At 39.0% G+C, this 23944-nt stretch overlaps 1 protein-coding gene across 8 annotated transcripts in view; it reads right to left on the bottom strand.

Annotated features, from left to right (window-relative positions):
* The window catches only part of rbfox1 (RNA binding fox-1 homolog 1), a 60314-nt gene that overhangs the window by 24422 nt on the left and 11948 nt on the right, over positions 1-23944 (bottom strand). For 4 of the 8 annotated variants that reach the window (XR_003463402.1, XM_027285864.1, XM_027285862.1 and 1 more), the window contains exons 3-9: positions 21395-21541; positions 21170-21223; positions 19077-19169; positions 15290-15350; positions 10200-10253; positions 7300-7432; positions 1955-1994 (exon numbers count right to left, since the gene is read on the bottom strand). Coding sequence is in view for 6 of the 8 variants with exons in the window: in XM_027285864.1 (XP_027141665.1) it covers positions 1955-1994; positions 7300-7432; positions 10200-10253; positions 15290-15350; positions 19077-19169; positions 21170-21223; positions 21395-21541 (582 nt within the window). In the remaining 2 variants the exon portion in view is untranslated. The remainder of the gene's footprint in view (positions 1-1954; positions 1995-7299; positions 7433-10199; positions 10254-15289; positions 15351-19076; positions 19170-21169; positions 21224-21394; positions 21542-23944) is intronic. The other 4 variants (XR_003463403.1, XM_027285866.1, XM_027285865.1 and 1 more) reach the window with 1 other exon arrangement.

Below are 23944 nucleotides of genomic sequence, written 5' to 3' on the forward strand. Positions count from 1 at the left end.
TGTTATGGGAGCTATCTAACCACCTCCTCCACACACACAAACAGGCACGAACACACTGCATCATTAGTCTGCGTTTCCCTGAAGCCTCCACCATGTGTGTGTTTGTGGTTCTATTGTTCACCATTGCAGTGACTAATTAATGCTTGAAAATCTTTTCTTTTTTTTTGTCATTAAAAGACTAAAACAGTGCGTGCATGTGTTTTAAACACCAATGCTCCATTTTTAAATCATGCTGAGATTTTTCATTTCTGAAGGTGTTTTTTCATCCTTAAAGGTGGCATTGGTTTGAACATTAAGAGAGTGATGAGATCTGTTACGGAAACACAGTAACACAGTATCTTTTTGAGTATCAGTTTCAAAATTTAACATATTATTATTTAACAAAGAAAATGCCTCATTGTGGTTAAAATTTCTCCATTAAGGAATGTTTTGGCCAAGATAGGCCACAGCAAGCTTTATAGGTCCACTCAATGAAATACTCGGAAATTTAAAATCTCAACCCTGGAGTGTTATTGGTGGATATAAGACTTTTTTTTTTAAAGTTACAGTTTTAGGCTGCAAATCAAAGTAAAAAATAATATATGTATTTATTATTTAATACACTTAAATGCATCTCATTAGCGCAGATTTTAGTTTAGCATTAATTATTCAGGAAGTTTCACTGAGATCAAGATAAATTTTAAAAGAGGCCTAATAATGTGAAAACAAATATATTCATCAATATGGAGGCACACAGAGGCATACATGTGGCTATAGAGATATGAATATCAATATTATATATATAAAGCATTGTGTATAAGATCATTCAGATTGGATTAACCCTGAAAATGAGAATTCTCATTTTGTGTGTCTAACATAGACTCAGCTAAATTAATTAATTAAAATTAATTCTATATAGTTTACTTTTGTAAACAATTAGATTATTGTCAAAATAAGATTTTAGTTCAAATACATCAGACAGCCCAGTTTGATTGCAAGTGGGTCGGACCTGTTAAAACACTGTACAATAATTGTTAGGACATATTCTGAAAATGTTCAGAATTAATAAATCATCCATCGAGATGATAAAACAGATGATAATCAGGCTGAATTTGAAGAAAAATAACACATATATTTATAGTTTATATAATATAACATATATTTAACATTTGCACATATTAATAAACCAGAATGAAAACAGACATTTACAAAGTAAAGATAATAAATTGACTTTGTGTTACAATAATTTTGTCAAAGTTTTTGTTTATTTACGAAATTACTGTTAAATTATCCTAAAACTATTTCAATATTTCTATATTTATTTTGATATTATATATTTTTCTGTCATCATTATTTCTGTGAGAAGTGTTCCCACACATTTATTCTATTGTAAGAGCTACACTTCTGTTATTCACATCATTTCATTATTTGCATGGAGGCTGGATATTGTAGCATGTTTCCAAAGTCAGTGTTCAAATAAAAAATAAATAAAATTAATTCATTTATAAATATTGTTTTTTTCTTCTTTTCTTAATGGGCTCAGCAGACAGTGACCTTAAGCAGGAGCAGCTGGCTTCACTGCCTATTGTTATGTTTCATATTACAATTCAGTCGACTCACAACGTGAGTGAGTAGTTCGGCACATTGGAGAAAATAATGCCGCTTTCTAGTTACTGAATCAAATCGTGACACGATAATCCAAACTCCCTACAGATTTCTATGAAAACCATAGCTTTCACCTGTGTTATACTGCAGTATATGTTTTGTGCCTCTTGGTTAGAGTGCAGCTTGCCTTGCTTACAGTGTCTGGTATGTTCGTAGCCTATAGTCTCTTGGCTGCGGCCGTAATCTGATCTGAATGTGAAGCCATGTATGAGTATGGAGGGTTTGGGGGCTTGCATGTGCTTAGGAACAGGGCAGAAACAACAGAGATGGCGGTGTAGCATGCAATGTCATACCAGTAAATAATACTTACATAAATATCTGCACCATAAAATCCATCCTGGTAAACAACACTGCAGAGGATGCAAACACAAACAAACAGACAAACAAACACACAATAAAACAAAAACATCCATATTAGTGCATGTTGACATGCAGGCACTGGGCTAGCTACTGATCAACCCCCATGTCCACAATCCAAAAAGCAACTCCCGAAAAACATAAGAGGGACGAAGACAAGGGGAAATACAGCAAGCACCCCCTGCTGTCTGCTCCCTAATGGCTGGGTAAGGAGGCTGGGAAGGTCCAAAAACACCTTCTCATGAGGTGAATTTGCATGTTTAAATGTTTGTGAGTAACAAATCAAGATACAGCAAGTGCAATCAGCAATATTAGATTTATACTGAGCTTAATATTTTAAAAACTAAGAATATAAAGTTTTTAATGATTTTTTTTAGCATGATGACCTAATGCAAGCCACTGGAGACAAAAGAAACAAAGAACATATGGCATTCATTTAACAGTTTAATTATTTATTTATTTTTTATTTTTGTTTCTCAACATTTTTCATATCATATGCCAAAAGATTCTGAGGATTAGAAAGAACATTTTAAAACAGATGTCAGGAAGTGTTTTTTTAATGAGTACATGAAGTTCAAACTTGTTGTTTAAACTTGGCAAGTTGAATTCTGGAGTCCTAACTTTTAAGGACAGGAAGATTCAGCACACTTCATGTGCAACTTGACAACAGTACTTTTGTCGAAATCAGCAGCTCAACTGGGTTCTCCACTATGAGTCCGGCTATCTTTGAGCATAATGAGATTTTCTGGTATCTCAAAACTGTCTTTGAAATGGCGTAGATCACCGTGGTAACTTATGCTGAAGTTAACCTCAGCAGAGGATCAGCTCATGGAAAAAAAAGGAGTCATCATTCCCCGACCCCGACATGGACATAAGAACTTTACAGCAAAGTCACAAGTTACCCAAAATGAGTCATTTTTTTGAGTTCCAGGCTTTCTGTTTCCACTCTGCTGTTAAAACAGAGCTAATAAATTTCAGATCGACCTCATCGGGCATTAGAAACTTTTCTCCTCCTCCCTCTCTCTCCTCTGCTTTGGCAGCAAACGGTCTGACATTAGTTCAAACTTTATTATGTGCATGACATATTCAAAATAGTTGTAAGAAGCAAAACACACTCACTCTGTACTCAAGACATGTATTTAATATTTGAAAACAATATCTAATGTTTCTAAAGCTTCACATGATCATACTTCAACTGGATGTTAAGCAGCTCTGTGATACCAGTTAACCAGGTAACCCAAAGAGAGACACACTGAGGTGGACCTGCTTCATGATATATTTTAATGCAGTGCAACCTTAGACCAGTTATCCTTAATATACTCTATGTACAAAAAAACTAGCCAAATGTCAAAATGTACCATTTAACTATTTAAATGCAGTACATGCAGTATTTCTCTTAAATCTTTCTTTCTAGTGGACAGTTAGCTTGACTTGTTGCTAAAGTTGCTGTTAGGGGGCAATAGAACTGCGCTCAGCAGCTTCCCAGTGAACATGGGAACTGGGACTGAACACGGCCCCCAAGACTCACAGGAAATAGACCAAAAAAGTAACTAACTGCCATTAGTTCAGTTAGGTGTGTGGCTATTCAGGTTTTTCAAAACATTAACAATTAGCTGAGAGCACCTAAATAAAACTCTTGGGTGTAACACCCATCATACCACTGATTACTAGAGATAAAGTTGCCAAACAACATGTGACAAATTTCATTACTGTGTGTGTTTTTGTCCTGATCTGTGGAATTCTTCGTCTGATGACATGCACTTGCCTATGGCTTTTAGTCCTTAGATTAAACCCCTCCCTCTCTCTGCAGTGTACACATGTTTGTTCGTGTATGAGGGAGAAAAAAAAAAGCATTTCTCATCAAGCTTCCAATAAAACCAGCAGGATGCTGCTGTCAGCACTGCATTATGATGGAGATCCATTTAACATGAAGAGCTCCTTAGAGGACCAAGCTTCCAATTTCAGCAGCCAATAGACTGTTTTCACACAGTTTGTGTTATCTCTGTTAATCAGTAACTTCTCAAATGTCAAGGTGGCCCAGAGAGCCGTTTGACTCATTAAAAAGTATTCTGTGGGAGTGCAGCAGAGCTACATGCACATATTGACTTACTGATAATATAGGCTGTCATATCAGGCGCCCTTACAAACATGAAGAAACATTTTATGAACACACAGACACAAAGCAAACTTGCTTTCCTAGCTGTGTTACGGGATTTATTTGGAGTCGTCTCATCCCCACTCGAGACAGTTTTAATAAAAATATATCACGGTCCACATTAATAATTCACCATCCGACTGCTACCAGGGCAATTAAGTGGTGCTGCAGCGTTAATGAAAGTACAATCTGTAGCACATATCTCTTTGTCAATACTATGCCAGAGTTTTCAGCCAAACACCTATCGTCCTCATCGTATGTGATGGATTCTGTGCTGCGGGAGATGCTCACAGTGAAAGTGCTCCTAGTGGGGAAAGGTACTATTCCTTCATCCAACAGAAAGCCTTTAGAAAGCAGCACTTTTTTCAGAAGCTCCTGTGTTAGATGAAATATATTACTTATAGACCATATATTTTCAATTTAATAGTCCATATGTAAGCCTACACAGACAACCTTCAACAATATAAAACTCTCATCTCAAAAACTCCACCAACCCCACGGCTCTCTTTTCCACAATAAGCAAACTTCTTAAACTCAGTGACAAAACTTTTTTTGTTTGTTTTTACAGTTGACAAGAGGAACTCTTTCCTTTCATTTTTCCAGACAAAAATGACACCACCCAGAGCATCTGACCAACTCAGCCCTTTACCCCTCAGCCCCTGTTTCAGTTCTCCCCTGTCCAACATTATGGGAGAAATAAGAAACTCGTTCCACTTCTGGATCCCATCCCATCCAATCTTGTTAACGTCTGTCTCCCAGATATTTCCTCACTTATCAAATAAATAATTAACTCCTCCTTCAGCTAGTTCCGCCTCCCAAACACACCAAATTGACTGGTCATGTCCACCTTTAAAAAACCTGGACTCAACCCTAAAAATTCTGTAACATGTTGCCAGCCACAAAGTTCAAAGCCCACGTCATCTCAACGACCCGTTGAAGCCATTTTAATCTAGCTCTCATTTCTCTCACTTTGAATACTCCCTCAACATCACCAGCACTGCCCACTCCTGGTTAAGGTCATACTAACAAATTAGCACAACATTTACAACTGCACATCCTCCACCACTCCTCTGTGTTTAGGGTTTGCCCCAGGGCTTGGTTTGTGGTCCTCTTCTGTTTATCTTTTACATGATCCCCATTGGTACCATCATAGACTTTCACTGTCTTTACTTCCACTGCTAATTCCAGCTCGGCATCACTAAATCCATCATCACTGCAATTCATTTCACTTTGACCAACTCACTCAATGAAATGAAATCACTGATGCAAGCCAACATCAAACTAAACTGTGACAAATCAGACATGATCATCGTCAGTCCCAAATTCTTCACATAACCCACTCACAACTTCTGCTCCACCATCAATCCAGAACTGCATTTTTCCACCTAAAAAACATCCTCTGCACCCATCACTCTCCTGCTCTGCTGCCAAAACCTCCATCAAATCCAGAACAGACTACTGGAACAGCATTTTATATGGCACATTATCTAAAATTCCTCCACTGACTCTCTGTCCCACAAATGATCCAATTCAAACACCTTCTCCTTCTCTTAAGGCATCCAATAGAAAAGTAGAAAATAGAATAGAATAGAATAGAATAGAATAGAATAGAATAGAATAGAAAAGACGCTTTATTGATCCCTTTTTTTTTCACTCAAGTTTTGTTACATGCATTTTTACCCAAAATACAACCACACACACAAAGGGCTCATAGACATGCAAATGTGGAGAGAGATGGTGGAGTGATGGGCAGCCACACAGAGCGGTGCCCTGAAAGCAGTTGGGGGGTGGAGTGCCTTGCTGAAGGGCACCTCGTCAGTGCCCAGGAGGCGAACTGGCACCTCTCCAGCTACCAGTCCACCTTCCATACTTTTGTCCATACTGGACTTGAACCGGGCCACCCTCCGGTTCCCAGGCCGTCCTTATGGACTGGGGTATTGCCACCCAAAATCGTCTTCTCTGCTACCTCACCGACCTCCTTCATCACCACACTCCATCCGGCAGCCTCTTCTACTGCCAACCTCCTGTCTCTATCACTCAGGACGAAGCATTGGACCTGGGGCGACAGAGTCTTCTTCATAGCTGACCCCCCCCCCCCCCCCCCAAACACATCCAAGACTGCTCTGATCTGTCTGTGTCCAAATCCTGATTTACAACTCACCCTTTGAGTACTGCTGTTAATGTGGGATAAATATTGTGTTATATTATTGTTTAGTGTGTTATTTTCTGTCATTTCTGATTCATATAAAGTGAAGAAGCTCTATCAATAAAATGCATTATTCTGATTGACTGAAGAGAAAAACAAAAGTAGTGGATCTGTGTGGATTGATGAGGTGATTTTATATTAATAATAATACATGAGAAAATGTCACATTTCAAATCATTTTGTTCTGCCCTGTTTCTTTGCAATGGTTTAAGACTGGAGGATTAGGGCCACGCTTGATCTCAATTCACTCAACTTCTAATATTCGTAGAACTGTAGTGAATAAAATCTTACATAAAATTTCTCACATTTTCTTTAGCAAAGTTTTTGGAAATTGGGTCAAAATTTGCACCACATTTGGAAAGTAACCTGATTAATGTGAGCTGGAGAAAAAATCCTAAATCCATAAATAGACTCCCAGCCAGCCTCCTTGGTGTCCATTTGATTGCAGTCATAAAAATCAAAATAAATGAAAAGAACCAATAGAATAATGGCAAATCAGATCTGATTGCCCGCAATACACAGCTTGGCTTGACTTCAGATAAGTTAGCCAGAGCTGCCGCTGGGGCTGGGAAGATGTTGTTTTGTTGTTATTTCTTCTTTTTAATTTTGGCAACTGGGTAAAATCCAGTTTAAATTCAAGTGGAGAACCTTCCATTCCACCGTGAACACAGCCTCGCTCAATCACACCACAGTACAAGGCCAAATTGACAGTCATTTCCCATTAGTCCGTGCAAAGGCACATGTCTTGGAGCATGCCCGTTGGTTGATTCAGCATGCTGTGGAAGTGGGGAAGTATGTTATCGCTGTGAGGCGATGCTTGCATGCACTGCTCCGCTGACTCTGAGATTCAGGACTTGCCATTGGATAAGGGAAAGAGTGAAGGAAAGACCAAAGAGGGAGAAATGAAAAAAGGACAAGAGCAAGAAAGGATGCTCACCCTCCGTAAGCTGGAATGTGGGGAGGAGGAGCAGCTGCCCTGAATGTGTTGTACACAGTCCTTCCTCGACCTCGTAGGTGGGCTCCTCTGTACGCTGCTGCTGCACTGGCTGCTGGATAAGGAAAACCTGGTACTGGAAACAAAGAACAAAAAATTATGCCCACCTTCCCTGAAGTCACAATGTCCCAGAAGGAATGCAGAATTTACGCTTATGTCAGGCCATTTAAGTAGTGTTCAGTGTCTGGTGTAGCACAAAGAGCTGTACACCTGTAGTCAACATTAGCATTTGAATCCTGGAGAGAATGTGTAAAGTATTCCCCCATTTCCAGTTGTGGAAGAAAAAATGTGAGGAGAAAGACAGAATAAAGAGAAAGAGAGTGGCAGTTGAGTGGAGCTATTGCAGTGGTATTGTTATTAACTTATCATTAATCTTAATGGAGGACAACTGACACAAAGCTTAATTTGAGAGCTGGGGTGAGTGAAGGTTGAGAAGGAGATCGAGGTGCCATTTCCAACCCTAATTATACATCTCTTCAAAAAGGAGATCTAATAAAAAGCTAATAGAAACAGTGAATCATTCATTGACCTGATGAAAAATGGAAGGTTTGAGCCGAAGGATAAGAGTTTCTCAAAGAGAGACAAGGAGAGGAGTGAGGCTGGTAATTGTTCCTATTCATCTTTTGTCACCTTGATTTTAGGACCGAGTGGCCTGGCTACCCTTAAAGTCACCATGATGACTCTTCCTAACACTACACAACACTCTGCTCTGTGGGTGATACGGCGTAAATAAAAGGGAGTGCTTGGCATCTACAAATCACTCCGTAAACAGTCGAAAAGGGATTGTCCATGTTGGCTACTACTGCACCAATGTATTGTGTTGAAAAGAAAAAGACAGAAATTAGATGTCTGGGTTAATGCCAGAGCCGAGGAGCAGCTTCAAGTTTGCACAATTCTCAAGTAAAGTCACAAGGGTTCATAGTCAAAATGCAAATCTGCATGCTGATCATATAAACCCTTTTCTTTCTTATCAGGACATTTCTCACCACAACAATAACAGCATCAGTTGTTTCTTAAAGCCCCATTGTGTCATTTTCTACCATGAAATAAGCTGGTTTTGATGATCATGTTGATGCTACACTGACTTGTAATCATGTGAATGGTGTCTCTGTCATTTTTACATTTGTTCACCCACAAGAAGTACGTAACACTCTATGGCACTAAGTATTAACTGCTAACTCACTAATTAACTGTTTAATGGAGAAAATGTGTTCTGCCTTCCCTTCGATGTACTGTGTGATTTGTGAAGTTTTTCCTCACCACAGCTGTCCATATTTACCACAGTGGGACTACACTCTGAAACTGGGGGCAACAAATCACAAAAATACTTTAGTGTCTAACAAAGTGCCCGTCAAATCATCTAATAATCAGTTATACCGACTTTAACTCCAGAAATGCAAAGATGTCACAGCATTCAGGGTTTGAACTTCTTTCTTAAGCTCCATAATATCATCCTTCACATGGACTTACAAACCATGAATGAGGAAAGATGTTCAGAAAAGCTATAAACACTTTCACCTTCAGACATGATCAGAGGACTTCTTTGTCTGAAGCATACTGAAACCTTTAAAATAACCTGTTTGTTTTCCTGACAAGCAATTTCTTTTGTGCCAATAACAACCATCCTTTCTCACGAGTAAAGACAAGTATTGTGCGTTTAATGACTGTCTAACTTTGACACTAGAAACCACTGTTCACACCCTGTCTCCTACAATTTTGAGCAAATTAATAACTTCATTAAGTTAAGTAATAACTAGGAAATAATTCCAATATCAGTATTGGTTGTACACTATGATATCAATTATCAACTCCAAAATGTGAGTAAAACCATGTAGTCGCAGTCCTGAGATGGGTTGGTAATAAGAACATTTTGAGAAGCAGGGTACAAAAGTCAACAAACAAAATCTGATGAAATGTTTTTTTTTGACATTTGACAAAGAATCTTAGCGCCTGATGAATCTTAATCATCTCTGCTATGAATCATCTGAACCAATTAACCACAAGAACAGGTCCTGGCCCCCGTACCCTGAATGGTTGTAATAATAACATATTAATAGGACATAATAGCACAGATTACTAATGCAGATGAAGCCTGAAGAGCTTCTACGCTCTGTGCATGTGTGCTCAGACAAGCAAAACACACACACACATACACACATATATATGCCCCAATGGTATTTTGGGTACTTTAAAGGTGAAACAAAGGTAAATCAATACGGAGCCATTTTGTAATTAAAAGAATGTGGGGGTGAATTAGGCAAACGACTGTCTGGAGAAATTGAAAATATTGATTTTAATTTACAAAATATATTTCATACCTTTTAATGTCCTTGTAGAAATGGACAATTAGATTTCCTTCTGTCTTGTCCTTTGCTTTCCTTCACTCCTCCTCTTTTCTGCCACACTCTTTTATCTGTCTCTGCTCCTCTTATCACAAAATCCAGGTATTTTTCACCTTAATGGCTATGCTTAATGACAGGGTGGGGGTTGGGCGGTGGTTAAACGTTGGGGGAGGTGAATGCTGGGATGGCTGAGATTGAAAATGGCTTGTAGATGGCAGTGGGGGGGGGGGGGGGGGGTGTTACCAGAATGTTGTGTTGTTTTGGCAGCCAGGGAGATACAGTCTGTCTGTTGTTGCATTTGAGCAACTCAGCATAGTTCTCAGGCTATATACAGACTTTGCCTGGTTGCATGTTGCTTGGAAGGAAGAAGAAAAAGGAGAGGTGAGGGGGGGGGGGGCAGAAAATGAAGATGTCGAAGAAACTGAAGAACAAAATGAATGAGGAGGAGGAAGATAAGGACAGAGGAGATGGTGACAGAGGGAGAAGGGCATGTCCTCCTACCTGCATAGAATTCTGGGCTGTAGACAGCGCTGACCACTGGATTTAACTTCCAGCCTGAAACAAGACAAATGAGGAGAAAGAGACAGGGGAGGGAGCAGTGTTTTAATGGGATTCATTTAAACACCCTGGACGCTCTACACTTTCACCTCGCCGGGTAATGGATTCGGATATTTAGAACACACTAAGGTCACATGAACTTTGAATCCATTGACATTTTATATTCATGCTGATATAAATGACATATATACAGCTTATTTTTACTCGCTAATATGTTAGCCCCAATTACATTTTGAAGACATAACAAAACAGTTCAAACATATCTGGACAATTGTCGCTGACAACAAAGAAAAATTAATATATTTAATATTGAACAGATTTAAGTCTAGCCAACTCACAGCACTTGGTTTAAAGGCTACAAACAGCATGTAAACCTACATGTTCAAAATCTATAGTTTAGCATGATAGCATGCTAACATTTTCTAATAGCAGTATGTAATTAGCAATATGGACTGTGTATTAGTTTTCAGTATTAGAGTTCATATTAATAAATCAAAGTATATAGATAGATTACTTTTTTGACCTGATGATGATGCTAGATCAAATGTTGAAGGATCGTGATTACAGTGTTGTCATTTCAAATCATACTAAGCGACAGATGGTAATCTGTGCAATGGTTATATATTCATGTTATCATTTTCTTTCTTTTTTTAAATATAGAAATATATATTGGTCCCCTTATATTTAATACAAGTTCTATTCAAGTCTGTGATGTAGTTTCATCCAAATCAGTAATAGTTGTGTTGTGAAGTGAAGACAGCACGATTAGATTTTGATATAAGAATACAAATGATTTGATTTTTGCATATATTGGTAAATTGATGCACAATAGAAAATAGGAATGTGATCTAAATGGTAGTTTTATTTCATCTTGACTTTAATATGGAGGGAGGTTATTTTTGAAATTAAATACTTGATGAACATATTTTAGTAGACATAGCCTGAGTTAGTTACTGCACATCCTCCAGTAAATCCTTTGTATCCAGTCGCTCTGATAAATGAAAAAAATGATCATTTAGCCTAAAGCTTAATCTATTAAAGCTATCATACAGGTCTAGCAGTAATAGTTTTCAACACTGATGCATCAAAATAAATTCATGATTTACACACACACACACACACACACACACACACACACACACACACAACATCCATGAAACAGTATTTGTGGTCACATACTTCGATGTTGTTCAATGTGTGTGCAGTCAACTTGAAGCATTATGACAAATAGTATTATACTGTGTGTTTGGTAGAAGTTGACAAAAAGTTCTGTTTTAGTTTTGTACTCTGTGTTTCGATAGTTTGGACTTGAGAAGACGTTGACAACCTAACAGACTGTCAGATGATGACTAAAACAAGTCACTCAGGTGTTTTTGGCCTCTCTCTTGCATGTAGTCTTTTGCTGAGGTCGATCAAGCCAATCTGGACATTCAAAACTTTTGTTTCTATTTCTCAGGAGCCACACCTTCATTACTAAAATCATCAGTGGTTCTTCCTGACCTCACCACAAACCAGGACGCTCCATGTATCTCTGATAAGACATTTTGTATTGATTGTTGGCAATTGTTTGAATAATAGCTTGCCTCCTTAACTTTAACTTTTGCACAACAGCTACCCACACATTAAGGTCAGCAATGTCTACAGTTTGTTATCCTTGTTGACTAAACAGCTGGTTGTGCAAGCCGATGTTCCAAAGAAGGCGTGATGAATCAGGCCTGTGCAGTCAATCCTGGAAAATCCTGGAGTTTTCAAACTAAAACAGGGCACACATTGTTTCTAAAATGTCCAGGACCATTAGCTTGTAGCCTAAATAAGAACATGTCTGTCTTGCTTGTTTACATCCTTAGCTCCTTATTCACCTTCTTCCCTTTTGCTCAAATTGGGATTTATTTGGCTCTTGCACCGGATAATTAGCCTGGACTGACTAACTGAACATTTTCTTCACTTCATTATGCAGTTTGACGTGTTGTCGATCTGACTCATGCTTGCTTCCTTGTGGCCATTTTTCTGTCACTATTGATATGACTTTGGCACAGAGAGACGATTTCTCCATCTTGAATCTTGTCCCCAAAAGTTCTGAGTGGTTGACAATCTTTCCTAACAAGGACAGCAGCCATCAGCGAGCATGAAACCAGATGTTTTTAGATTACAGAAGAAATCTGAGTAGGCTGTGATGATGTAATGTAGACACTGAGGCAAAATCCAAGAAGGACCTGCAGGAGTAAATGTTTTGAATCTTGACAGACAGTTCCTCTGGCTGACATTTATAGCACATTAAAAAGTTTGTTTTTGAAGAAATAAGTACTACTCATGTTCCTATCTACAAACTGTATGCTATGTAGTAAGCTAGCTTACATGAGCTAATTTAATTTTCAGGTTTAACTATTTGATGTAACTTATACTTATACTTGCTATAGTGGACCGTTCAGTAGTTCACCTTACTTCCAATGTCAACATGTTACTTTCATAATTTCAATCACACCCTCAAAATATTCAAATAGAAAGTAACGTGTACTCTGAGTAATTTATTAGAGTTTTTTATTTAAAAAAAAATAAAACTAATTACCTGAGTAATTTTTTCATGGGAGTAATTGTTTTTACTGATTGTTGGAACAGGACAAAGACTAACCTGAGTTTTTTGTGTAATGTCAATTTTATGATGAATTAACAAGGCAGGCAGACAAACGGTTATAATCTTCTGTTTGTGTAAGAATATTTACTTTCTTGACATCCTGACAGTCTGAGGCTACTGTCGGACTATCACCTGTTTAGGTACATTATTATATTGCAAGACAGGACAGGTCAGAGCTAGCTGGTTAGCATGCTAAGTTCAGTAGATATCTCTGCAGCACAGATGTCTTATCTCTTAGATAAAGATCTGGAGTCTGAGTTGGACACTCCAGAACAATAGTTAAACATAGCTGCTATCTGTTATTAAGCCATTTGTGTGTAGCTTGTTGGATAATTGTCTGGTGGACAACAAATCTTCTCCCCATTTGCAGGTTTCTTGCAAAACACATCAGGTTTTGTGCCAGCATTTCACTGTATTTAGCTACACAAGCTTTCCAGGACCTACTGCAGAGAAACATCGCCACAGCATGATGCTGTCACCACCATGCTTCATCATGGGGAGGCTGTGTTAATGATGATGTGCAGCTTTGGCTTACACCAAACATGGAGTTTGGCCTGACGGCGAAAAAGCTCAATGTTGCTCTCATCAGATTATTGAAACTTCCTCCAGCTGACCTCCAGGTACCATCTTGAAACTGGAGCTGAGTCATGACACTTTTGTAAAGAGTGGCTGAATCTCAAATCTGAGACTGTGAAGCTTTCAACTTGTTCAGAGTTGTCACAGGTCATCACAGTTCTCTTGGTGTCTCCTTTACAGCTGTATTTATACCACAGACACAACTGTATGTATACCACAGACACAGCTGCATTTATACCACAGACACAGCTGTATGTATACCACAGACACAGCTGTCTTTATATCACAGACACAGCTGTCTTTATATCACAGACGCAGCTGTATTTATACTACAGATACAGCCGTATTTATACCACAGACACAGCTGTATGTATACTACAGAAACAGCTGTATTTGTACTACAGACACAGCTGTATTTATACCACAGACACAGCTGTATGTATATCACAGACAGAGCTGTGTTTATATCACAGACACAGCTGTATTTATACCAGAGACACAGCTGTATGTATACCACAAACACAGCTATATTTATACCACAGACACAGCTGTATTTATACCACAGACACAGCTGTATGCATACCACAGACACAGCTGTATGTATACTACAGACACAGCTGTATCTATACCACAGACACAGCTGTATTTATACTACAGATACAGCTGTATTTATACTAAAGACACGGCTGTATGTATACTACAGACACAGCTGTATTTATAGCACAGACACAGCTGTATTTATACCACAGACACGGCTGTATTTATACCACAGGCACAGCTGTATGTATACCACAGACACAGCTGTATGTATATCACAGACACAGCTGTATGTATACTACAGACACAGCTGTGTTTATATCACAGACACAGCTTTGTTTATATCACGGACACAGCTGTATGTATACCACAGACACAGCTGTGTTTATATCACAGACACAGCTGTATTTATACCACAGACACAGCTGTATGATACCACACACACAGCTCTATTTATATCACAGACACAGCTGTATTTATACTACAGACACAGCTGTATTTATACTACAGACACAGCTGTATGTATACCACAGACACAGCTCTATTTATATCAGAGACACAGCTGTATTTATACTACAGACACAGCTGTATGTATACCACAGACACAGCTCTATTTATATCACAGACACAGCTGTATTTATACTACAGACACAGCTGTATTTATACTACAGACACAGCTGTATTTATACTACAGGCACAGCTGTATTTATATCACAGACACAGCTGTGTTTATACCACAGACACAGCTGTATTTATACTACAGACACAGCTGTATGTATACTACAGACACAGCTGTATTCATACCACCGACACAGCTGTATTTATACTACAGACACAGCTGTATTTATACTACAGACACAGCTGTATTTATACCACAGACACAGCTGTATATATACTACAGACACCGCTGTATTTATACCACAGACACAGCTGTATGTATACCACAGACACAGCTGTATTTATATCACAGACACAGCTGTATTTATGCCACAGACACAGCTGGTGCACTTATACCTATATATTGATGAACGACCCCCTTGCCTACACACATGTGATCTTCATTAAATTAATGTGATTCCATGACGTATCTTGTCGAATGTACGTAATGTGTCGATGTATCTTGTAATGAATTTGTTAGATCTGTTTTCACCTTGACATTTGACAAAGAAAGAGGAAGTCGATGTTGATTCATTCAATGATGGAAAAATAATAAAACATACATACATACATTTAAGACATACATACATCAGACATACATTTAAGAGGCACTCTGAAAAAACAGACTCACCATTTGCATATGGGTTGACAGTCTTCTTATTTGTCATTACTCGGGCTGTTGCATTGTTGACCTACAGCAAATAAAGAGAAGTCCATGAGTTATGACACGTCCATGTTTGTAGTAAGTGCTACACTTGTTAGAATAAATGTGCATGCATAGTTTCCTTATGTAATAAACAAAGAAAGCAGTACACTGTCTCATGGCAAACACCCATGTCATTGGTGTGTTTTCCAAACTGCATTCAGAAACACTTAAAAAACACATCCAAAACAAATCAGATTTCTTTCTCATTTGCATTTTTTCTATCTTCTAATCTTTTCCAGCATGCTCTCCCCAATTATAGTGACATTTCAATAACATACAGACAAAAGTAAAGAAACAACAGATGCACTTGGCTAAATGGTGTTTTGTAAATGGATAGATGCATGCGGTGGGGAGGAGGGGGAGAAAAAAAACAAAGAAAATGTCATTGGGGGAAAGGGAGAAAAGAATATGTTTGGAGCATTATGCAACATCAAGTCAACCTTAAAACGTGAGAAGAACTGTTGTGATGAAAGCAACACAAAGCATTCACACTCAGACAACAGCCTCTCGAATTCATTGCAAGAATAATTATTAAAGTCAAAAAACAACCAAAGAAAACAGATGTACTCAAATAAACCAACCAAGTCAATCAATCAACCAATCAAATCATTCCAAATTCAAACAACAGCTAACGGGATAAAATAAAAGAAGGGTGCATTGTTTGATAAAATAAAATAAATTAATAAATGGGTTTCCAACAATCTCAAATAGATGTGCAAACGAATTCATATCTCAGTCAGTATCGCTCGCACACGCAGCTTCAGGAGAACACTTAGTGAATGGACACGCACGCCGACACGCAAGAAAATATGTATGTCAATATACAGCATCAACTCAACCACAATTCAAAAAGAAATGTCACGTGAGTTTTAGCGTTGCAAACGTTCCAAAGAGAGAGGAAGAGAGAGAGGAAATGCTGGCAGAATGGCTTGCTCGCCCACACTTACCATTCCCAAACCTTTAGGCCCCGCCCACTTGTTTGTGTACTGTTACCGTTGTAACAACTGTGTTGGATGGGGCCCTACACAAGCTACCATTGGAAGGATGGTGGGGGGAGGAGGGGATGAGAAAGGAATAAGCAGCATCTTACTCAGGTGGCCAAGAAAACGTTGCAATCATTCCACTGCACAAACTCTCTCTTTCAGCTCTCTCTATACAAACAGCTAGCTGCTTTCTTAAAGCATAACTCCGACCATTTTGTCCAAACAAGCTGTCTTCACCCATCATAGTGATTGATTTGGAACAAAAACATCTCATTTGCTTCACTACAGAGATAATTATATATTGGCTCAGCTCTCAAATAGAGTCCTAAAGAATAAGCAACCAGTCTGAAGGCATAGAGTGTGTTTTTAAAACACATAGTTTCATTGATCCGTAATAAAATACAAAATATGGAAAAGAATTTGATCTATCTTATAATGTTTTGAAGTGACCTGGGCCTTTACCACTTCTTTGCTGAAGCAATGTGGCTTGACTCACTACTTCACTACATTGACTTCAGTTTTCAGCTTTGAGCTTGCCAAAGAAGTCAAGACAGCAAAACTCTACTGAGCCATGTTGGATTAGACAAGACGATCAAACTTGTTATCTCAAATGTAAAGTCATTAAGCCTGCTATTAAAACAACAAGGCAGAATTTATTTGGTTTTGTGGTTTTGTATCTGAGATTCCTAATATGGCAGCTGAGGGAGCAGCAGGGATCCAGAAAGAGGCTGGAAGGCTTCTCCCTGTTTCACTTCCAGAGAGAGGATCTTGCACTGAGACTTTGAGGAAATATCTTGAGCTGACAGTTTGGATAAGACCCCATTTTCCCCTGGTATGAACATGTGGTCTGCATCTGACTAATGACATCTGACTGAATCTCAATATGCAAATTAGGTGGGTAGAGCTGGCAGAGCTGTCAACAAACACAGTGAGTCGCAGGTCAAAGTGCATTCAGATCGACTTCAGCCCTGCGGGAAAAATGCGGCTTCCTCGTTCATTTGATTTATAATAGATGAGTGTAAGAAGCATGGTGGGTGATCAGTTGTGCTTCTGGAAAATGTATACACTGTCTTGTTCGCAAGAGGTGCATCCAGGCAGTATAATAGTTTGAGGATGTTATCAGCTTTTATTTCAGTTCCATTTTGCTCAAATGGATTCCTCAAGCACAACTACTGTGACAGCTGGGGACTTGGAGCATCCTTTGTGACGATGCAATGGGAGCACGAGTTGGTTGGGAGGTTTTGGGAGCCATGAAAGTGACATTGTTGGTGCCAAAGATGAGAAGGAAAGTAAAGTTTGAAATGATAAGGTGCAAGACCTTGAACTGAACCTCGGAATACAGTATGTTCTTTACTCTGGTGGAAGCTTCCTGCTGCAGAATATGGTCGGAGCAGAACACTGTACTTTGGAGGTGTCAAGCTTGATGGAGAGATAATTGCCTAGTTTAGCTTTTGGCTCTTCTGTGGGTCTACATAGTGTCAGAGGGGGGTTGTGAAAGTCAATCTTGCTGATGTGAGCTCTTCGGCTCATTGTAGTAAATTGTGGCAGAGTTGAGATGAGCTCTAATTGGTCTGCACTTCCATGGTATGCACCAAGGAAGTGGCTTTACTCCATAATCTATGTAATTATCAAAAAACAAATTGTTGTTATAGTGCAGGCAAAAGAGAAGACACTTGGTCAAAGGTTGCACTGCGACAGTACTGCTGTAACCAAAGAATAAGGGCCATGAGCTGCCAGAGCTGCAAGATAAACTAGGACAGGGCCAAAGAGGGACTGACGGAAGGAAACGATCAAGCATGTGGGATGTGTAAGCCTATGCGCAAAAGATTCCAACTGCAATGGGAGCAAAACCAAAGTGGTCAGTTCTGCCCATGCTACAGTCCCTTCCAAAGTGCAATCCATGTAGTAAGTTCTACGTGGTCTAGATTCAGTATGCATCCTGTAGACTCTACAATATGGTGCACAGTTGGAATGTGAATGGATGTTAGAAAAGGTGTCCTGATTACCATCATGTTCCTTGGGTCAAAAATGGACAGAGTTATGCTTCAAGGCTGGTAGTGTCTCGCTGCTATTCCTCTCAGTGGACAGAAGACATTGAAATATCATTTAGGTATCATGGTACTGAATCAGGTTAGTTGTGAACCTTGCATGTCGCTCTCCAAGTGTCAAGTACTTCCTCTGTCCATGGATAAGCAAGACTCTTTTGAACATTTATGGCCAAACTCCAAAGCAATATTTGCACCTTCTTAACACAGCAGAATGTGAAAAGTGGTTTTCACCTTTAAACCTCTGGTAAGGTCAAATTCCTTTGACAAAATCAAGTAAAACAGGAAAAAGGAACAAAAAGTAAAGAAACACAAAATAAAACAAGCAACCTCTCTCACATACAATAATGCTGGAGTAGTTATATGTCGACATTTATTTGTGTCTGGGTTAATAAAACTGCACAAGGAAAGGGAAATTATGAGGCTTGGATGATTTGACAGTTTGATGTCAGAAAGATGGCAAGGTGGGATGTGGAAGACTTGTCAAACGCTCACGCACAAACACACACACACACACACACACACACGCACGGACGCACACACACACACATACGCACACACACACACACACACACACACACACACACACACACACACACACACACACACACAAATGCACACACAAAGAGGAAAAGGAGGACAGGGAGAAGGAACAAGTAGAAAGAAATATATTAGAACATGCACCTCTATTTTACGGCCTTCTACCACGGTGCCGTGTAATTTCTCTCTGGCCCTGTCGGCGTCCACGCTATGCTCGAACGTTACGAACCCAAAACCCTGCATGCAGGACGGAAAGAGGCAAGAACAACATGCACATTAATTTCAACATATTATACTCAACAGTGAACAACGATTGCTTTAATAGGAACACAGTAGATGATACAATTTTCTACTTATACTTCAGTTTATATAAACCAAAATCCTATAATATTACACAGATGTGGAAAAAAAGCAGATTCATTGATGAGAAATGGACCCTTTTCAAAGCCATGCCCCCTGTCAAGCTTTCCATTCTGGCATGGACACACTCAGTTGCAAATTTTAGGGCTGTATTGGTGGGTGCAGGTTTCAGACAGGTAGGCAGAAAAACGATGCTCTTGCCTGAAACTTTGCGAGTTGGCTGAAATCTTTGAGATGGGAACCGTCCTAATGGCTCTTAAATGTGCACCTACATACATGATTGCATACAATAAAATGAGAGCTAAACTTCATGTTCCAGGCAAAACAAAGAGCTTGGCTGGAGTTCTAGCAGCAGGACAGAGCTGCTAAAGTTAGACTGTACTCTGATTTAGCAAGATCCAGGACCAGCTCCCAAGCAGTGGATGACCTAAAACAAAAAGTAATATATCTAGCTAATTATGTGCTCCTTGGGCTTAGAAGTAATATGAAGTTACTGCTGCAGGTAGCAGAGCCCTGTGCACACTGCTGCCGTGTTCAGAAATCCAAAGCTTGACAGGCCTGCTGTTCTTCATTATTTGCTGAGCGATGATTGGCTTTTTGGGTGGAGGGTTTAGCTAATGGTTGTTTGAAGTCATGTAGAACATTAATTATCTCAAGTAAGTTAAAAAAAGGAAATACTGTTTTTAATGTAATTTAATGTAAACAATGACTGCAGCATGACTTTTTATTCACAAGAGTTAGTTATTAGAGTTGAAGCCTTCCACTGTTTTCTCCAATTCATTACCTACACTGTCCCGATAAATTCAGGCCTTGAGGGTTAATAACATGCCTCAATAATAAATGTTTATGAAAATTGCATACAATGTAGTTAGACATAAATCATCTACTGCAGTGTCCCTGTATTGCCAGGTGACACATAGATTCCTCTGATGAAGTCATAATAATAATAATAATAATAATAATAATAATAATAGGAAATTAAATCTACCAAAATAATGATTTCTATATGTGATGGCATCAGCAACATGAAAAGAAAAGACTAGAGCAATAACTGGAAGCAAAGCATATCAGCCAAAAGTAAGAACACAACAACAGGAAATAATCTTTTTGCAAAATAATTTCATCTTTGATAAACAATAGTCTAGCTCCATATAGAAGAAAGATGTTGTAATTAACATGATTTTATATTTGTGTTCCCATGGACTGGTGAAAGTCATCTGTCGTGGTGCAGTCCTATTTTAAAATCTGCATTTAGCCAGGTATGTGTATTTAGCCACATGTGGTGTTCTTGCTTTGCCCATTTAATCGAGGATGTTCCTGACTTGTGGAAACTTTTGGTGGAAACTTACACAATGGAGCATATTCAAATACACATGTTCTAACTTTTGTTCATGTTTTTTTCCCCCAAAATTTAATTTAGGTTTGTTTTTGTTAAGAAATAAACCAATTAGATTTCAAATATGTTGTCTATTTCTCAAAATTATGCTGACATAATTGTTGTTGTTGCAATGTTCTGAGAGGTGAAGGCTTGCAAGTAGGACAAGTCTGTTTGGTAACCTCAAGCTTGTCTTACAGATGAAGCCTGGTGTACAATATTATATATAATCACCCGAGCCTCACTGAGCTGGTGATGTCAGCATGAATGCTCTTCAGACTTGAATGAATGAATAAATGTATTGAGAAAAGCCTAATGCATGTGCTGATCCAGTAGTGACACTCTGATGTGTTTCTTCTGTCTGAATGAATGTCATATCTAATACATAATATGAATTTAATCTCTACAGGTCAATGACTAAACACAAAGAAGTCAAACCAGCTGTGCTTCTTATTCTAGAGTTAAAATGAAATCAAATAACAGAAACAGAAACACAATGTACCTTAGAGCCTCGCTCGTTGAAGATGATTTCCACGTCTAAGATTTTGCCAAATTGCTGCAAAGAAAGTAAGGAAACAGTTTTTAAATCTCTTCACATATTTTCTTTGTCACACAACCTTTTTTTCTTTCTTGTTTCTTGTTCTTTGTTAACTGAAATGTGAAAAAATCAGCCTGAGCTGTCTCAGATTTCAGAAATGTCACGTATGTCAGATATTGTTGTACTCACGCCAAACATTTGCCTGAGGTCTGGGTCTCTAAACCTGAAGGGGATGTTGGAGACATGAAGTCTCTTGGGTTGGGCCTTGCTGTCTGTGCTTTCAGATACACTCTGTGTCGGTGGCTGACTGTCCGTCTGGGCGGCATCATCTGTCTGCTGGAATACACAGAGAAGGACACAAATGAAAGAATTCACTTTTAAAAGATCAGTGACATTGTGTATATGTTTACCATACCCTTAATCCTGGGAATGTAAAGGGCCCATGCACTAACCAAAAGATGACCCTGACCTTTTCCCCAGCACCAGGATCAGACCAAATTTAAACACAACAAATATCACAATTGAATGCTCATATTGTACAATGTGCTGTGCAGAGGATGAAACATATTGATTCTTTATGTTATGTTCTGCAGATTGGCACTAATAAACTTAAGAAGTATCTAAACACTAAATCCTTATTCAGTCAGTAAATGATGTGTACCGACTCTGTTTGTATGCTACTAAATTGTTTCCATAATGAATAACGATGGTGACAAATGTAATCTCTGGATTATGTCCAGAAACACAATTTTTTAAATAAAACAAGCACTACATTTCTGTAAGGTGCCTGAGGTGCAGGGGGATGAAGGACTGTCACACCATGGTCCTGGGTTTGCAACTAGACTCTAGTATCTGACTTGGATAAGGCAACGAGAGCGTTATGGGCTCATGATTTTGGCTAAATTTGGTTGAATAATGTCGTAGTCACTATAAGTGGATGGTGTGTTGCAACTCAAACAAATATCCTGTCAGAGAACATTTGACTAATTTGTTCAATATCAACATTTTTGAGACTTGCCAGGCACGTTTCCTCACAGAGTTCATAAAAAAAGTAATTCAGTCTGCATTACGGTTCCCTCATAACATATTTGCGGCAGTAAATGAATCGTATGTAAACATAATTTCTGGCAGCTGACAGACTGGTTCCGGTTTTTAGTGTTCATCATAACCGGAAGTCTTTCTCTTTTTTCCAGAGGTGATCAAATATAATATACCTCAAATATTATGTGGAAAATCTATGACATTGCCTTGTACCCTAGATCAAACCATGTAACTCATTCTGAATTGCACACTCGCACATGCGTTTTTGAATATGTGAAGATGACGTGTTTGAGCTGTTAAGTCGCTCTTTAATGTCGGGCTACTTTTCACATTAATAACTCCGGTTGTGAGGACACATTATCAGACCTCAGGCTACAGATCCCCAGAGACCATGAATGAGAAAGAAGTTATAAATGCTGCATGAGACGGAAAGGAACGTGGAAAGAGTTAAAATATGCAAAACACACACAGACATAATAGATGCTCATGCACATACAGAGTACCAGCAGCAGTCTGTGTTTGTCCTTTAGCTCTCAGTGTGAGTGAGATCAATGGCTGTTAAACACAAGAGAGGACTCTGCAGTCTCCTGTTATACTGCAAGTGTGTGCGTATGTGTGTGTGTGCTAGAAAAGCTGTTGGTGTCGGTGTGTCTCTTCGCTGGCTTTAGAGCTAATTCATTTGAAGTCCTGTTCATAAATTAATACCCTCATATAGAGACAGGGGGAGAACATATTGGTTAGGCGATAACACAGTCCAATAAAAAAACACCCACAACTGGCCTCAGAAAATACCAATTTAATTGAAGTGACACCTCTGACACAGTCAGAAAGGTGTTGGTCCAAAGAGGTGTTAATTATTATTCAATGCAGAGTGTGTGACAAAAAAAGTGATGTTATGGTTCCTGAGGATTCTAACATCATGATCCTACAAAAAAAGACAATGTTTCCTGTTCCTCCTTTCTCTTTCTTCTGCTCACAAACAGTCCCAGGCTCCAAGCCAGCTAAAAATATACCCTGTGTGCATGTGTGCGCGTGCGTGTGTGTGCGTGTGTGTGTGCATGTGTGTGTCTGTGTGTGCGTGTGTGCATGTGTGTGTGTGCATGTGTGCGTGCGTGCGCGCGTGTGTGTGTGTGTGTGTGTGTGTGTGTGTGTGTGTGTGTGTGTGTGTTGGGGAGGGGGTGGGCGAGGGGGTTGTGTGAGCTTGAAAAGAAGCAGCATAAGGCCAGCAGACTGCAAGTCTTCCACGCAACGCCTAGGTATATACCGACACATATGGAAAGGAGTGTACACACAGCAGTGACTGCCATCTGTGCAGAGCTCCTCGTTGGTGGCGACATCCGCCTACACTCGCGGTGGAGAAATACAACAAACAAACTGTGAGACAAAGCATCTCATCTCATCCCTTTTGGCACCACAAACTGATATATGAGGCCAGGCCAGGCTGAATGTAGAGCCGTTTCAGACATATTGCATATATTTAACAGAGATGTGGCTGAAATCAGATTCTTAGAGAAAAGACAATAAAATGTAATCTGGTGGAAGAATGCTGCCAAAAGGCTGGCTGTTTAAACGCGTATTTAGAAAGTCATTCTCTCCTCTTGAACATGTTGTTTAGAAACAATAAAAGAAAGACAAATACAAAGATATTAAGATGTTGCACAGATATGATGTTTTGGAAAAACGCTGCAAATAGACATT

Source organism: Larimichthys crocea, chromosome XII (genome assembly GCF_000972845.2).
Source record: "Larimichthys crocea isolate SSNF chromosome XII, L_crocea_2.0, whole genome shotgun sequence".
NCBI lineage: Eukaryota > Metazoa > Chordata > Actinopteri > Sciaenidae > Larimichthys > Larimichthys crocea.